Here is an 18,129-nt window from a genome sequence, read left to right on the forward strand (position 1 = left end):
GTAACTTCAGTGCCTCAGACTAACTCTGAAAGATGCCAGAGTACTCCTCCGCCCACATCACTGACTGCAGCCCAGCTGTACTGCACAGCTCCACATGGCCTTAGAGTCCAGGGACCATGATGAAGAATAAACACTTTCCCTGACTTTCACCTAGCCATGCATCTGCTTCTAGTTATATGGCCGCTCCTGTGTAAACCTTATTGAATCTGATGCGGTAGCACCAGTAGACTACTATGTTGTGTTTATGAGCCTTACAATCCTCTGGCAGGTTACTGTGACAGGTAGCAATTCTGTTGATTTTGGCTTGTCCCGAATGCTTTCAGGTTGCTACAATTTATCTCTCCTTACTGAGCCCTGGCAACAATACTGACGCAGGAACCGTGCACACGTTACAAGGTCTAACATTCTAGTCCACCGTTTCATTGTCTATGAAATAAGGATTTATGATTTATGACAGGAGAAGAGAGACATTTGTTTCACAAAATACTATAATGCCATTCAATAAAAGAAGACAATGCACTCTAGCTGATTTTCACAGTAAATAAATAGCAGATCTTTCCTGAAAGAGAGAGGACTTGAAAAGCCATTTCCCCCTCTTGTTGTAAGTGGACCGGCCACTTGTGAGAAAATGTTCTGTAATGTATAACTTGCTGAGAGGAAGGAACAAAGCTCCTCTAATTGAGGCTTACATAATGTGAGCTGTCAGGGATGGCCCCACAGGATACCGTTTCATACTCTGTACGGTTATTAGGAGGCTCATATACTCACAGACAGTCACAATAAACTGCCTCTATGTGATTGCTATTATGTTCGAATTTTCCTGTTTTTCTATCGCGTGTGTGACTATATCGCTCTGAGGAGAACAAACTGGGCAGTAGCAATAATAGGTGACCTTTTAAAAGTTCCCGGCCCACACACTCATCTTGAAACAATTCTACGCCTATCTAAGGGAACTCTGGAGTTCCAACTTCCAAAATCACTATAAGCCTTTCGTGCAACTCCTCAAGTGAAGGTTTCCGTGGTGGAAGTTGAGACAGGCCACCTTGTCTTGTGTGAAGATTAGCTCTGTGAAGAAGGATGTGTGAGGTAATGGAAAGACACCTGACAACCATCAAACTGGAAACGCTACAATGGTTAACTCCCAAATGAAACCCATTAAATGTCACCTGAGGGTTGAGAAAACTAAAGCACCATCACCGTAATGAGACTGGGACAGCTCTGCTTTTGAACTACTGTAATACATCTCCTGAAATAAACAGCCAACAAAAGGAGCAGGCCAAGCTGTCATTTCAGTCGGTCAAATAAGTGGCAGGTATCGGGTTGGCAGGACCGGCTGTAGAAGTTAACATCCTTTATGAATTCATCCTCACGCAAAATACTCAAGAGAATGCTTGTGAGATCCAAATAAGTGATTCCCATGTTCATATTTTTAAAGGACCAGGTGGCTTATGTAAATCATGAACTACACTGACCTTAGGGCTCGGATCCTGATCCAGACACTCTTACCACGATCATTAGAATCTGTCCAGATTATTAAACTGTGATTTATGACCCATAATCACTACCCATAATTATTAGTCTTCCTGACCACGTTCATATTCTACTATCATTGGCGGTTATAGTGAGACCTAATACCAGGGTACAGTACTGTACTTTATCAAGCTACGGACTCTAACACATACTGTGCCTATTTTACTCCGCTGTTCTCACAGTAGAGTTGGGAATGGTTTAGAGCAGAAGTGTCAAACTCATTTTCTCTGCAGGCCACATTCGGTCTTCAACGAGGTCCAGGGGGCCGCACTTAAAATGGATTATATTGCCTTGCCGTCAAAATGTGCAAAAATAGTCCTTTATCTATCGCTTTTGGAATTTTCGATGCTCCCTGACAGTCTAGCTTCCATTGCGATGACTATTAGCAAGCTGGACAGAGTGAAAAGAGACTATAAATGAAGGTCTATTATAATTTCTACATCATTTTGATTTGGTTATAGTCCTTTCAATGTCCATTGAGATCGTCCCCCCCACATGTGGTTTTGAGTTGGACTATGGTCCAGTGGGCCACAGAGGGTGGTTACCGCTCGCTGATGTTGGATACAGTACCCATGTCCCAGGTGGCACCCTATTCCCTATGAACTACTTCTGACCAGGGCTCACTGGTCAAAAGTAGTGCACTATATAGGGAATAGGGGGCCATTTGGGACGAAGACACTGTCTCCTCACTTTCTGAAACCCCCAGAAAGTCTCTGTTGTTTAGTATCAGCAGCAGTCACCTGTGACCCCGGTGGCGAAGGAGGCTTTCCCTTCGATGGTCCCTTTGATGCCTTGCACTGTGATGAGGTACTCAGTGCCAGGTTGCAGTCCTGTATAACACACACACAAGGCAAGTAAGCATACAGGTTTGCAAAACCTCATAGTAGTTCAAGGTTCTTAATCTACCACAATACACTTGAACACAATTGAATGATTAGCCGTTACGGGTACATAGATCTGTGAATACTCAAAGGGTTATGCGTGTTCTGCGCAAATGGGGAGAGGTGGAGACCATTAGGGAACAGACAGTTACACAGGTAACAGTTGTAAAACATGAAGTCCTATTCTATTCAAAGGTTGTAAAATATGATGGACTATTTGTCATGCCTGCTCCCGCTCCCCCTCCCTGGTGCTCAAGGGTGCCAGGCTACCCGTCATCATAAGCACCTGTTACCATCATTACGCGCAGCTCTGCTCATTGGGCTCACCTGGACTCCCTCACTGTGTTGATTGCTCCTGTGTATATGTCTGCTCCTCTGTGTTGTTCCCTGTAGTAGCATTTTGTTGTGTCGTGTTTATGTCCAGACGCTGTCCCTGTTCCGTTACATGTCCGTCTGTATTAAATGGTTCACTCCCTGTACCCGATTCTCATGTCCTGCATTGGGCCTCACACTATTCTATTCAAATCTATTTCAGACGGTGTTCTCCAATTTAAATGACATACCTACGATGGTGTGGGTGGTCCTGGCCTCTGCACTCATTGGTACGTTCTGCTCCTCCTCCTGCCCGTCAGGGTTAGCATAGGTCAGTCTGAAATGGTCCAGAGGTGCTGCAGGGTTCTGCCAGTCCACCTGGATAGAGTCCTCAGTCTGGCCCAATACTCGGATACCATCAATACCAGACACCTCTGTGTAGGTTCAACATAGTCTCATTAGAATATGCCAGAATAATGACATTTAGCCATTTAAATGTCACCTGCGTTGACATATAAATTGTCACTAATGGTGTTATAGTTAGATACAAGTTATGAGAGACGTCTAATAGGGTACCCAAGAGTGTCATCGCTATCATACAGAACCAAGGACCAGGGCATGTTTCCTACTGGTTTCTATGAGGTTTCCTATATGTGATTTTGCATATAAATCCATTCCAGGCCAGGGAAAATAGTCTGGCTAATGTTCTTTAACAGTTCTTTATAATCAGATTTTTTTTAATTTAAAACCATTTGAAAGGGATAACGTTTGAAGTTAAGCATATTGTGTGACTGAGAACTGTTTGTCTCACGCTAATTCTTCATCATAGCCGGATGATCAGGCCTTTTCTCATACCCAGACAGGAATGTCATGCACTGAGATGTTTTCCATGGCTAACCGCACAGCAGAGCCCAGGGCCCAAGGCTCGGTGCTCTGTGTCTCTCTTTCCATAAAATGTGTCTACAGCTTCATTTCCTTTTAATTAGGCTGACTGGTGTAATTACCTTAAACCTAATGGTAAGCAAACGATCACTAAGTGAATCACTTAGTACAAACAGTATTCAGGATTATTGGGGTGATCTGTACATAGAGAGTTTTATGTGACGACAGGACATTTAAATTGGCATTCAGAACCACTTACCACAAACAAAAGCACCTGGACTTTTGAGTAAAATATGAAAATCAATGTTATGAGAAACATACTGTACTTTCCTCTGTAGTTCACTTCACTCCCTTACCTGTGGTCGCCTCAATCCTGTCCCCCTCGCTCTGGATCTCCTTGATGACAGCGTACACCTGCACTATGTAGGTGACACCTGGGCTGAGTCCTGTGATCAGGTAGGAGGTCTCTGTGTTGGGCACGGTGAACCGCTCCAGCTCTGCCTCATTGCCCTCAGGGTGCCAGGTCAGGATGTAGTACTCTGCTGCTTTCACAGCCTCCCATTCCACCAACAGAGAATTATCAGTCACCCTTACCAGACGCAGGCCGTTAGGGCCCGACACTGAGGGGGACACAGAGGTATGATTAGTTAAGGTTCAAAACTTTATGTTACTCACTATGTTATTGTGATGAATTTGAGGGGTAGCCCCAACCAGGATAAACATGGGGGCCTGTCAGTCCAACACTTCAGTTGTTACGCCAAGAATTCCGGACCTCTTGGCGAAGTCAGTAGGTGTACTAAGTTCACTATGTTATTGCTCTCTCCTTTATACTCTTTTCACACTTCACTCAATGTAACTCTGACAGAAATAACATATCTGATTTAAGGAAAACACCATTTAGAAAATTGGGGAAAATATATTCATTTTCTGCAGTTACAGCGTGATACTGTATCTAGACACGATCCTTCAATCAAGATGGTGGAAATAGGGTCGGGCGAATCAGACAGTATGGGGGGACTCTTCAATAACATGAATAAGAGCCCAGGAGACGGCCAGTCAGCAGTGTATGAAGCAAACTTTCCAAGCCAAGATATTCCTGCGGATACAGGGAAATACGGACACAGACGACCGAGCGTATGTGCTGAATTCGAGGAATTAAAGTGCAGAAAAAGCATGTGTACATTGGGGGAAATATGAAATAGGTGCTAAGGAGACCACATTTACCAGGAAAGAATTCACAGTAGGCTTGGACCTTGTTCCATATGTTAAAGGCAGGAAGCTCAATGTTTTCTGTCTCTTCAGCAGGAGCATTTCCATCCAGTGGCAGTTAATACAACTTTTGCTGCCGTTTTCTACAGCCACTGCCAGTAACAATTATGCCCTTAAATAATATTTCAGAACAGCTAAAAGTACAAATAAATGAACATCTAACCATTCGGAAAAAGCAAATGGAACTGACATTTTTGTCCTCACTGATTGATAACGAGGGAGGCATATTTTGAAGAAGAAAATTATGAAATTATGTTTGGACTTCATAAAGAAGAGAATCATACATCTACAAATCAAATCACCAAATCAAATCATATTTTATTGGTCACATACACATGGTTAGCAGATGTTAATGCGAGTGTAGCGAAATGCTTATGCTTCTAGTTCTGACCATGCAGTAAAATCTAACAAGTAATCTAACAATTTCACAACAACAAAGGAATGAATAAGAATATGTACATATAAATATAAGGATGAGCAATGGCTGAACGGCATAGGCAAGATGCAGTAGATGGTACAGAGTACAGTATATACATATGAGATGAGTAATGTAGGGTGTGTAAACATTAGATAAAGTGGCATTGTTTAAAGTGACTTGTGAAACATTTATTACATCCAATTTTTAATTATTAAAGTGGCTAGAGATTTGAGTCAGTATGTTGGCAGCAGCCACTCAATGTTAGTGATGGCCTTTTAACTGTCTGATGGCCTTGAGATAGAAGCTGTTTTTCAGTCTCTCGGTCCCAACTTTGATGCACCTGTACTGACCTCGCCTTCTGGATGATAGCAGGGTGAACAGGCAGCGTTTGATGTCCTTGATGATCTTTTTGGCCATCCTGTGACATCGGGTGGTGTAGGTGTCCTGGAGGGCAGGTAGTTTTTCCCCGGTGATGCGTTGTGCAGACCTCACTACCCTCTGGAGAGCCTTACGGTTGTGGGCGGAGCAGTTGCCGTACCAGGCGGTGATACAGCCCGACAGGATGCTCTCGATTGTGCATCTGTAAAAGTTTGTGAGTGTTTTTGGTGATAAGCCCAATTTCTTCAGCCTCCTGAGATTGAAGAGGCGCTGTTGCGCCTTCTTCACCACGCTGCCTGTGTGGGTGGACCATTTCAGTTTGTCTGTGATATGTACGCAGACGAACTTAAAACTTTCCACCTTCTCCACTAGTGTCCTGTCGATGTGGATAGGGGGGTGCCCTCTGCTGTTTCCTGAAGTCTACGATCATCTCCTTTGTTTTATTGACGTTGAGTGTGAGGTTATTTTCCTGACACCACACTCCAAGGGCCCTCACCTCCTCCCTGTAGGCCGCCTCGTCGTTGTTGGTAATTAAGCCTACCACTGTAGTGTCGTCTGCAAACTCGATGATTGAGTTGGAGGTACGCATGGCCATGCAGTCATGGGTGAACAGGGAGTACAGGAGAGGGCTGAGAACTCACCCTTGTGGGGCCCCAGTGTTGAGGATCAGTGGGGTGGAGATGTTGTTTCCTACCACCTGGGGGCGTCTCGTCAGAAAGTCCAGGACCCAGTTGCACAGGGCGGGGTCGAGATGACGAGTCTGGAGGGTACTATGGTGTTAAATGCTGAGCTGTAGTCGATGAACAGCATTCTTACATAGGTATTCCTCTTGTCCAGATGGGTTAGGGCAGTGTGCAGTGTGATTGCCATTGCGTCGTCTGTGGACCTATTGGGGCGGTAAGCAAATTTGAGGGGGTCTAGGGTGTCAGGTAGGGTGGAGGTGATATGATCCTTGACTAGCCTCTCAAAGCACTTCATGATGACGGAAGTGAGTGCTACAATAGTCATTTAGCTCAGTTACCTTAGCTTTCTTGGGAACAGGAACATGGTGGCCCTCTTGAAGCATGTGGGAAGAGCAGACTGGGATAGGGATTGATTGAATATGTCCGTAAACACACCAGCCAGCTGGTCTGTGCATGCTCTGAGGACACGGCTAGGGATGCCGTCTGGGCCGGCAGCCTTGCGAGGGTTAACACGTTTAAATGTTTTACTCATGTTGGCTGCGGTGAAGGAGAGCCCGCAGGTTTTGGTAGTGGGCTGTGTTGGTGGCACTGTATTGTCCTCAAAGCGAGCAAAGAAGTTGTTTAGTTTGTCTGGGAGCAAGACATCGGGGTCCGCAACGGGGCTGGTTTTCTTTTTGTAGTCAGTGATTGACTGTAGACCCTGCCACATACCTCTCGTGTCTGAGCCGTTGAATTGCGACTACTTTGTCTCTATACTGAGAGCTTGTTTGATTGCCTTGCGGAGGGAATACCTACACTGTTTGTATTCGGTCATGTTTCTGGTCGCCTTGCCCTGATTAAAAGCAGGGGTTCGCGCTTTCAGTTTTGCGCGAATGCTGCCATACAGCGGCAGGTTCTCAGCCAAAGACACATCATTATGGTGTTAAACGTTTTTTGAGACAACTGTAAGTAGGACTTCCATCAACTGGGCCAAACGTGTGCTGCTCAGTGTTCTCTGTCGTGATTAATATGAAAAACAAGTGGGGAAGCACATGTACTGTTTCCATGTAGTTAAAAGTGACCATACATAATGTCAATGCATTTGGGCATTGCTAAAGGGTACAGTATGTTATTCAAATAATAGTCAAGACCACCAATTTGAAAATGGACGTGATTCTCAAATGTGAAGCAGAAATCTGAATGTACATTTCTGCATGGAACTGTCATTTGTCGGTGTGAGACATCCCACTTTTCAGTGACTCACATAAGGTCCTGTTTTTACTGAGTCTACTGTACCATGGTGAAAAGAGTGTTAAGGGACAACTCAGGAGACGTACATGGAAAGCAGACCAAATCCACATGCAGCATCTGTAGGACATTGATCTGGCTTTTAAAAATCCACAGAAATTCACCAAGGCCTTTTGTGGGCAGAATAAAACAATTTAGGTTTTCTCTAGATGATTTATTTGAAATGTGTGTCTGAGTTCTTTATCAATGTACAAATCTATAAAGGCATTAGCATTGCTTTTGATGGTCACTAAAAAGAAAACAGCATTGGTGATGATGATGCACCTCAAGGTCTGATCACACAAAACAGAAAATGTCTCAGTTTACTGTAGCTTTTGTCCTATACTCATAATATTTATCCTCCAAATCTAACTCATAAACTCACATAGCCTCCCTCTTCCCCCTTGACACGTCCCTGTTGTTGTTGTAAGCAGTTCCTACATGCACATTACTTTAAATCTCTCCAAATTTCTCTTGCAGCACAGATTGGAAATCTTACTATCTCTGAGTGCAATAGCTGACCAGCTACCATGGATCTGTGCACAAACTTGGTTTTAACAAAGTTAAATCTTTAGACAGTTTGAGGCTGCAGCAATTGCTGTCACTTTCACAAGTGTGGATGCAGTGAATTTATCTGACAGAATGTTTTGACTGCAAATGTTCTGCTTAACTGCTATTTAACTAATAATCAAATAACCAGTACCTAATGGCAAGTTTAAAGTGTTTATGAAACCTTAGAACCCTAAGGATCCTACAGCTGTAGATTTTCTGCATTTCAGTTCTGCGAATCAACAAAAGGTAGAGTTTGCTATGTAGATCTAGGCCATTTCAAACTAAGAGTGCTGATCTTGGATCAGTTTTCCCTTTTATATAATAATGAATAAGATATTATGACCTGATTATAACCTCAGCCTATATCAGAACTTCTACCTGTAGAGCAGTCTTCCCCAAAGAAGCCTTCGTCACAGATACACATTCCGTTCACGCAGGTGCCGTGGATGCAGTCAGGATCGCATTTCTGTTCGCTGCAGTCCTCGCCAGTGAAGTGGCTGAAGCAAACACACTTGCCGTCCACGCAGTGTCCCTTATCGTTGCAGTCGCCTGGGCACATCAGCTGGCTGCAGTCACTCCCCGTATAGCCAGCGGGGCAGACACACTTGCCATCCACACAGCGGCCGTTGTCGTTGCACTCATCAGGACAGGTGGAAATGGAGCAGTCAGGACCCTCCCAGCTAGGGTTGCATTGACAACTGCATGTGTTGTGCTGGTAGGTCCCGTGGCCACTACAGCTAGTGTCCACACCTGTGGAAGTTTAGGAAATCACGTTATGTGACATCTGAAGTGTCTGTACTGTAAGTGTAATGTAAGTGACCGTGCATCAATCATTATTTCAAACAGTGCCACAGTTATATATATTATTTTGTACTTATTACCCCTTTTTCTCCCCAATTTTGTGATATACAATTGGTAATTACAGTCCTGTTCCATCGCTGCAACTCCCGTACAAACTTGGGAGAGGCGAAGGTCGAGAGCGATGTGTCCTCCCGAAACACAACCCTGCCTAGCCAAACTGCTTCTTGACACACTACTTGCATACCCCAGAAGCCAGCCACACCAATGTGTCGGAGAAAACACCTTCCAACTAGCGGCCGGCTGCAACACAGCCCGGGATCGAACCCGGATCTGTAGTGATGCCTCTAGCACTGCGATGCAGTGCCTTAGACTGCTGCACCACATGGGAGACCAGTTTTACAGTTTTAAATAACATCTGGGATTAAATTCCACATTTTTTTTTCAGATATACACTGAGTGTACTAAACATTAGGAACTCCTGCTCTTTCCATGACATAGACTGACCAGGGGAATCCAGCTGAAAGCTATGATCCCTTATTGATGTCACCTGTTAAATCCACTTCAATCAGTGTAGCTGAAGGGGAGGAGACAGGTTAAAGAAGGATGTTTAAGCCTTGAGACAATTGAGACATGGATTGTGTATGTTTGCCATTCAAAGGGTGAATGGTAAAGACAAAATATTGAAGTGCCTTTGAACAGGGTATGGTAGGTATAGGTATCAGCTGCACCCGGTTGAGTGTGTCAAAAACTGTACACTCAATGTATTTTAGCTATTGAATATAGATGTTCTGTCAGATCTCATGGTGATGGACTGCACTGTAGGCTTACCTCCTGCTCCACCACCTTTTCCACCACAGCAGCCCTGGGAGCACTGACTCTTCAGATGTTCCACCTCCTCCTCCAGCCCGTTGACTCTGTACAGCAGAGACGTAAAGCTCTCCGACTCATCACAGTCACACTTTGGGGTCTTGAGGTTGATTTGGTGCCTGAAAACGATGTTGTTTTCCCCCTCCAGAGTAGCGCCCCCTTCCAGCTCTTGCAGGCCTGAAAACTGGTCCTGTTGGGAAGGGAGGGTCTGCAAGGCGAGTTTACACTCAGGGCTCTTGGCCAGGTCAATCTTATAGACGTGGCTGAAGGTGACTTCTTTCTCAGCAGGGGATGAATAATCTTCTGTCACATACTTGGAAGTGACAGTGCACAGTATGCTTATCAGGCATAGGGCTCTTGTGAGCCAGTGAAGTCTAGTGGTCATGGCTAGAGGGGAAAATAAGTGGAATAATTGGTGAAATTGATATGCAACTTTTGACATGCACAAAGAGCACTGGTCTTGACACCTTTTTGGTCTATTATGGGGGATTTTCCAGAGAGAACATGGCTTTTTTTACAAGATTGTTAAAGAAGTCACATTCGTTCTAGTTAAGGCAGACTATGTTTTACAAATGGGACATGAAGCAATCTCGTAACCTCCAGCAGAAAGCCAGCAGTCATCACTCGAAACGAAACACTTTTATCCCAAGTTCCTAACTATTAATAGTGCTCAGCCAACCATAAGGGTTTCAAGGAGCATGGAACACTGTCTTCCAAAAGATGTCATGTCTAATGACAGTGATGTCATCCAGCTTTTGACATCCCCAGAAAGAGAAATTATATGCTATCAAAATAATAGGCCAAATATGTATCTGAAAAGACTTCTTCAGAAATAATTTGGTTCAAACCTCTATGGTGAATAAGAGGTTACCTGTTTCTCAAGCATGTTCGATTGAACCACTGCGTCCTTGGCACGCAGCCATTAGAAATTTGGTAGTGGAGCAACTTATAGTCGATGTCTGAACTTGTGTGGTCTGTGGAAACTGAAAACCAAACTTAAGTGACTGTATGCTCCACTCTCATCTAAAAGTGAGGCCATGGTGCTTGACAACTGGAAACTCCACAGTAATAGCATACATGCTTTAATAAATTGCGCAGGGTAATTTTAAAAGAATGTTGATTGGTCAATGAAATATGCATGTAGCGCAAAAACACTAATGGGATAGATAATTGGGAGCACACAATGTGGAACTATCAAAGAAGTGAAATGACTCAACCATGCACAAATACTAGGCTTTTTACCTTAACTCACATATGGTATATTGCAACAATGGGAACGATAAATGGTGTACAGTAGATCAATAGTGCAAAGCGATTGTTCCTGTAACATTGCAAACCTGTATAAAGAAATCTTCATCAATGATTATATCAATCATACAACACTAGCAACCTCATCTACAGGCTGAATTCATTACGTTGGTGTCAGCTGTGACACAAGTGGTGTTACAGTATCTGAGGCTTGTCCATGTAGTCACCTGAAGGATTGTGAAAGTAACCTATAAGTGATAAGCACAATGGCATAGGTGTTATGGCATCATAAGCAGCCTACAACATTAGTGTAGATGTTCATAGTTTGACATAATGGCTTAGATGCTCCTGGAGAGTTTACAGTATGTTTGTGATACTGCAGTGTGCAACGGAACAGTTTTTGTACCCATGTTGGTTATTTCTTTATGTCGTTGGTTTTGAAATTAAAATGCTCCAGCTTTTACCTAGTTCTGCTCTCCTGCGTCTGACTTCCCTGTCACCAGTTACGCACCCCTTACACTAACATTAGCCTAAATATTATGATAACTAACCCAAGATAGGACAGAGGCATCATTTACAATAGGAGCCAATCAAGCACAGTAGTCAGAACAGGCAATGAGGTGGGCAGAGCCAAGCAAGAGCTAGCATGATCCTATTAACGTGCTTTAGCATGTATTTGCATATTTACGTCAGGGAATGCCTAATCTCTGAAGTGTGCATGTGCAAGAACTCGAATTCACCCTACATTCCTAAACCATGCCATTTTTAAAAACTTTAGCAAGGAGTCAAATCTACAAAACGTGCACTCTGTTTGTAACAGATTCTAGTTTTGGAACAGAAAACTGCATTCAGATCGTTATGAGAAAATGATGAGCTCTTGCTCCTCCTTGACCCTCTGCCTGCCAATAGACTTCATTATTACCATTTAAGGTGGTGAATAGAAGCCCTCACTGGATGCTTCAAGTTTATACCCCATGTGACACATCTGGGTTTTCTCTTTCTTCTGTGATTAGCAGAAATGAAAATGGCTAACATGAAAGTGGCGAACATTAGCCTAAATAAGAAAATGGCTAGGATTTACCTGAATGAAAGTGGTTAGCATTAGTCTAATAATGACCTCTTAGTCAAATAACCCTTGGCATTAAGCTTCCATCCAACAGTAGACTTCACAGAGGGAAAATGGCTCAACACTTGTGAAAATGTAGTATCAGTAAGCGACGTGTTGGGAGAAATTATGTTGGCTATGTTGCTAATGACTTACAGTAACTGTATTCGTGCCACACAAAATTTCCACCATGTTTGCTACGAGTCCTGTGTCTGTTATCCAACTCAGTGGGTGAAAACCTTGAGGTTAGAGTAGCCAGACCGTAGAGACTATGACATCACAGCTATGGCCATTCATGCCCATTGACTCTCTGGCAATAATTACAGTAGATGGCACTTTATCAGCAAACAGGACATAGATCAGACCAAGGGGAAAGACCAGCAAGTCAATGACAGCCTTACAATAACCCACATCACAGGAACATTATACAGCCCTGTGGAATGGCACCAGGCGCTGGCGCACACAGATCCTTAACAAGCTCATTTATAGTTTACTGTCAAGGTTTTATTTGATGCTTGCCATTTTAAGGCTTTTATATGTCTTAGAGAATATTCCAATGTGACCTTCTTCCAGCTACCATGAACTCCTAAATCTCTGCAGGGAAGGAACGTCAGGAATGATACAGCAGTAAGACCAAAGATTCTCCTTAGTCAGTGAATCCATGGTTGTGTCCCAAATGACAACCTATTCCAGCGTTTCCCAAACTCGGTCCTCGGAACCCCAAGGTGTGCACATTTATTTTTTTGCTCTAACACTACATAGCTGATTCAAATGATCAAAGCTTGATGATTAGTTGATTATTTGAATCCACAGTGTAGTGCTAGGGCAACAACAACACAAATGTGCACCCTTTGCGGTCCCAAGGACTGAGTTTGGGAAACCTTGCTCTATTCCACCTTATTGGGCCCTCAAACTCAACTCTGGACCTCAAAGCCAGTTCCACAGTTTTTTTAATTGTTCCCCTATAATCAGGAACCGATTAGACCTGGGACACCAGGTGTGTGCAATGAATTATCAGGTAGAACAGAAAACCAGTAGGCTAGGGACCTTGTAGGGTAAGAGTTGAATACCACTGCTATAGGGAATAGGGTGCCATTTGGGACGCATTCTATGTGAAGCATGTCAGATGTGCAGTCATGGAAGAGCCGAAGCAGTCTCAAAGGCTTCGAGAAAACAGTATTCGCAGTTCCGCACTCAAAGTTGGCATGGACACACAGGGGAATTACCTTCACATAACAAGGAATTCAAATAGTCAGACACAAGGATGTCTGTCTCATCTTTTCAGCCTCCATTCTTTGTAGGCTTGTCGACTAGCTGTGAAGTTTGACAGACTTCCAACCGGGATTGGCAGGAAAGTACCTAAGCAATTCCAGCATGCATTGCAGACTGGCAAGTTGTGCTGGTAGTAAACTTCAAACAGCTACTAAAAATGTTAGAATCACTCCTCTAATTGTTAAGGTTCAACAAAGGGTAGAGGAAGCTGCATTTTACCAAAAAGTGGAACACTGTTGTGCATCATCTACTTACGGAATAAGAGGAGGTAGAATGTTTCCCCTCACTCACTAACAAGAAACGCTTCAGACTCAGACTGTGAATGCAATCAATATCAGATCCTCACAGGGACCCAATTTTCCCTCCAAAATCATTGCATGGGGAGGAGAGAAAGGAAGGGAAGCAAGTAAGGACAGACTGTGTGCAATGCCCCATCCTCTCATGAGACACATTAACCAACAGACAGATAAAAGGCAGTCTGTTCTTTTCCGTTTCAAGGGGAATTGCAATGGACCAACAAGCCTGGGATGAAAAGTTTAGCGCTCTGCAGTCTGCACACAGGGGGAAGAGCTCAGAGCTCATGGTCTTTATGTGGTTGCAACATTTGTCGAATTTTCCTTTACTAGCAGGCAGAAAAAGCTGAAAGCAATTAGAGTAAGTCTGAGCTCAAACTCATATCCCCCTGCTCTGTCTGCTGATCCTGCCATCCAAACCACAAAAAAACCTTGATAAGGTTACAAAAGCCCAATAGTCACCCCATTGGGTTTATGTAGGCCTTATGATCACATATTAGAAACCACCCCATTCATGGCTAGCTGCAGGCAACGCTCTACATCTGTTGTTCGTTTTATCACTGCTTCCAAGATAACTTTGAGCCAGTACAGTAGCATTTCATCAAGTTGAGCCACAGGCAAGCACCGTTCATGTCTATGAAGCTTGTTGAAACTATTTATTTTCAGAAGAAAAAAAATCCACCTTCAATAAAATGGTTTACAAGAAAAGAAAAATAAATATAATTATTATACTGAAGCTGTATATTGTATTAACAACATATTCACTCCATGGTAAGGACATAGCTGACACTTCAGCTATTTCCCCCCTGGCTCTATGTCTGACTGACTGAAGTATAATTTGTTAATGCTTAGTCTGATGCTTGACTGCCCAGCATTTCCGTCTGGTACCAGAGAGGCTGAATGTGAGGAGTGAGAGAAGGCAAGTTTATTAACAAGGAAATGGACCTCTAAACGTATTGGGTTTGATGCCTAAGTTACAACTTGTGCAGTTTTTTTGGTGTTGATGCAAAATATCAAAAGAAATCGAACCCATATAGTTTTGTTTCTTTCTATTTTACTGTATAACTTGTACTGAAAGAGCTTAGCTTTGTAATGAAGTTGTTATAATAATTTTGAAACTTTGTTTAAAAGACTACTTCTATATGTTAACATCTCATTTGCTCTGATGAAAACTATATGCTTCCTGATCATATATCATATAATGACTCAAACAGGAATAATGTTGCAAATGACTTATTTCGTAGTAAGTATAACTTTTTCAAGGTAATTACTTATTTCAATAGTAAGTATGAATCTTGTCTGTAATTCCATTTGTTAAAAGAAAATGAAAAGGTATGTAAAATATTAAACAGGTCATGATATGGATAACAATGTATCAAATCAGATGCAACCTCTAATTTAAAAAAAACTCGCAGTCATATAAAATGTTTATGCACATATTACAAAGCCTCTCAAATTGAACATTCAAGAATAAAACAATAAAACAATAACATAAAGCAGTGTTTCACTCACCGTTGCAGTTCCCTGTGACTCCCTCCTCTGAAAGCCTGAGAATCTGTCACTCTATTTCTTCTCTCTCTGACACCTGTTGACAAGCTCAGGGCATGAGTTTGAAGGGGCCCTTATAACCAATGCCTCTGTGGCTCCTGCAGCAACAGCCTTTCCCTCAAGTAGTTAAATCCCCTTCCGAAATGCCTTTGGCCAATGGGCAGTAGTTTGGGAGTGTCTCTTCTCTTGCTCCTCAATAATGGAATGAGAATAGAGACAGATAATGAGAGACATTCCTCCTTAAAAAAAAAGAAATTAGGCTGGAACTAATCATAATACTTCAACATGAACCCCACACATGTTGCCCCCACCCCGTCACTACCAACTTTTGAGTTTGAGTTTTAGAAACGTTTCCTGTCACAGTAGCAGCGATGGATACTTTTTGGAATGTTCTGAGTTACTCCTTATAGACAGCTGTACTGCCTCAGTTAATAATGCAGCTTTTGAGTTTGAGTTTTAGTTTGAGTTTTAGAAACGTTTCCTGTCACAGTAGCAGCGATGGATGCAATGAATCATTTTACCAGTCCAGGACAGTAGTAATACGTGCTGTAAGGCAATCAGAGAAAGCTTGGATTTAATGGTGAGCTCAAGCCAAGAAAAATACGGACATTCATGAAGAAAACACAGGTCTAGTCATATCAGGGAATGAAGTTTCCAATCACATTAGACAACATGTATCAGTCTATCTGAAGTGTGAATTTAGTTCTAGATTACAGACGTTAGTTACAGTAGGATTTGTACTGTAGGATTTTTTTCATTACATAAACTACTACAACACAACACAACACATGGACATCCTTATGTGGTCTGAAATCAAATAAACACAGATTTTATAAACCACTTCAATTTGGCACAAACACTGTGCGTTTCATTGAGAAATGTCCACATTAACTGCTCGAAAAAAGAAGCAAACACAGATATTTTCTTTATACAAAACAATTGGCAACTCTTCAGCTAAGCCAGCATGAAAGCATAAATCACACCATCATTGTGCAACACATGTACAATGTTAAGGTAGGGATAGAGCAAAATCATCAAACAGTACCAAAGTGTTGTGTTTATTATGAATCGAATCGCTAAACATTTTGGTTTGTTACATAACAACAATGACGCAAATACAATAGAAACCCATGCAACAGCATGAATTCACACCAACACCGCAGCCCCCCCACACTTGCCTAATGGACAGGCAGCATCACCAAAGACTAGGTGTCGAGGTTGGTCATATTTTTCACCGGCATCTGTTTGTCTCTAAATATATAGTTGAAGTTGGAAGTTTACATACACTTAGGTTGGAGTCATTAAAACTCATTTTTAAACCCCTCCACAAATTTCTTGTTAACAAACTATAGTTTTGGCAAGTCAGTTAGGACATCTATTTTCCAACTTTCCAACAATTGTTTACAGACAGATTATTTAACTTAGCACTCCCTGTATCACAATTCCAGTGGGTCAGAAGTTTACATACACTAAGTTGACTGTGCCGTTATACAGCTTGGAAAATTTCAGAAAATTATGTCATGGCTTTAGAAGCTTCTGATGGCTAATTGACATCATTTGAGTCAATTGGAGGTGTACCGTGGATGTATTTCAAGGCCTACCTTCAAACTCATTGCCTCTTTGCTTGACATCAGGGGAAAATCAAAAATAAATCAGCCAAGACCTCAGAAAGAAAATTGTAGACCTCCACAAGTCTGGTTTATCCTTGGGAGCAATTTCCAAATGCCTGAAGGTACCACGTTCATCTGTAAAAACAATAGCACGCAAGTATAAACACCATAGATGTCACGCCCTGACCATAGAGATCCTTTTTATGTCTCTATTTGGTTTGGTCAGGGTGTGATTTGGGGTGGGTATTCTATGTTCTATTATTATATTTCTATGTTTTGGCCGGGTAGGGTTCTCAATCAGAGACAGCTGTCTATCGTTGTCTCTGATTGAGAACCATACTTAGGTAGCCCTTTCCCACCTGTCTTTGTGGGAAGTTGACTTTGTTGATGGCACATAGCCTTTAGCTTCACAGTTTGTTTTGTCGTGTTTATTGCTTTGTTCGGCGTCTTTTCTAAATAAAATAATATGTACGCTCACCACACTGCACCTTGGTCCAGTTCTTTCAACGGCCGTGACAGAACTTCCCACCACCAACAGCAGAGCAAGCAGCGTGGTAAGGAGGACTGGACATGGGAGGACATCCTAAATGGCAAAGGATCCTGGACATGGGAGGAGATCCTGGTGGGAAAGGATTGCCTGCCGTGGGAGCAGCTGGAAGCAGAGAGCAAGGTGGAGGCAGCTTGAAAAAGGGCCCAGGTTTACACAGGGTCACGGCTGGCACTAAAGACCGGGAGGCCACTCCAAAAACAATTGGGGGGGTGCTTACCGTGGCGAGCATGTGACTGGTCAGGCACCGTGCTGTGGGGTGAAGCGTGTCTCGAGTGAGCATTCACAGGCTGGTGTGCTCTGTGCCAGCGTCCCGCATTTGCCGGGTAGAAGTGGGCATCCAGCCAGAACGGGTTGTGCCAGCTCTGCGCTCGAGACCGCCAGTGCGCCTCCACGGCCCAGTGTATCTGGTGCCTCTGCCAAGTACTAAGCCTCCTGTATGTCTCCCCAGCCTGGTGAGTCCTGTGCCTGCTCCCATATCCAGGCCTCCTGTGTGTCTCTCCACTCCAGTGATGATCCATGGCAAGAAGCCTCCAGTGATGATCCATGACCCAAAGCCTCCAGTGATGATCCATGGCAAGAAGCCTCCAGTGATGATCCATGGCAAAAAGCCTCCAGTGATGATCCATGGCACGAAGCCTCCAGTGATGATGCATGGCAAGAAGCC

The 18,129-nt window shown here is 43.1% G+C and overlaps 1 protein-coding gene across 2 annotated transcripts in view; it reads right to left on the reverse strand.

The window, feature by feature from the left end:
* The window catches only part of LOC139386847 (tenascin-N-like), a 33,645-nt gene extending 18,267 nt beyond the window's left edge, over positions 1-15,378 (reverse strand). Inside the window, exons 1-6 of one of the 2 annotated variants that reach the window (XM_071132701.1) lie at positions 15,270-15,378; positions 9,801-10,226; positions 8,550-8,921; positions 3,962-4,225; positions 2,975-3,157; positions 2,271-2,360 (exon numbers count right to left, since the gene is read on the reverse strand). In XM_071132701.1, coding sequence (XP_070988802.1) covers positions 2,271-2,360; positions 2,975-3,157; positions 3,962-4,225; positions 8,550-8,921; positions 9,801-10,224 — 1,333 coding nt within the window. In that variant the 5' untranslated portion in view covers positions 10,225-10,226; positions 15,270-15,378. Of the gene's footprint in view, positions 1-2,270; positions 2,361-2,974; positions 3,158-3,961; positions 4,226-8,549; positions 8,922-9,800; positions 10,282-15,269 lie in introns of those variants that run through there. The other variant, XM_071132700.1, reaches the window with a different exon arrangement.
* Positions 15,379-18,129: the final 2,751 nt, after the last annotated feature.

The sequence above is a fragment of the Oncorhynchus clarkii genome, chromosome 28 (genome assembly GCF_045791955.1).
Source record: "Oncorhynchus clarkii lewisi isolate Uvic-CL-2024 chromosome 28, UVic_Ocla_1.0, whole genome shotgun sequence".
NCBI lineage: Eukaryota > Metazoa > Chordata > Actinopteri > Salmoniformes > Salmonidae > Oncorhynchus > Oncorhynchus clarkii.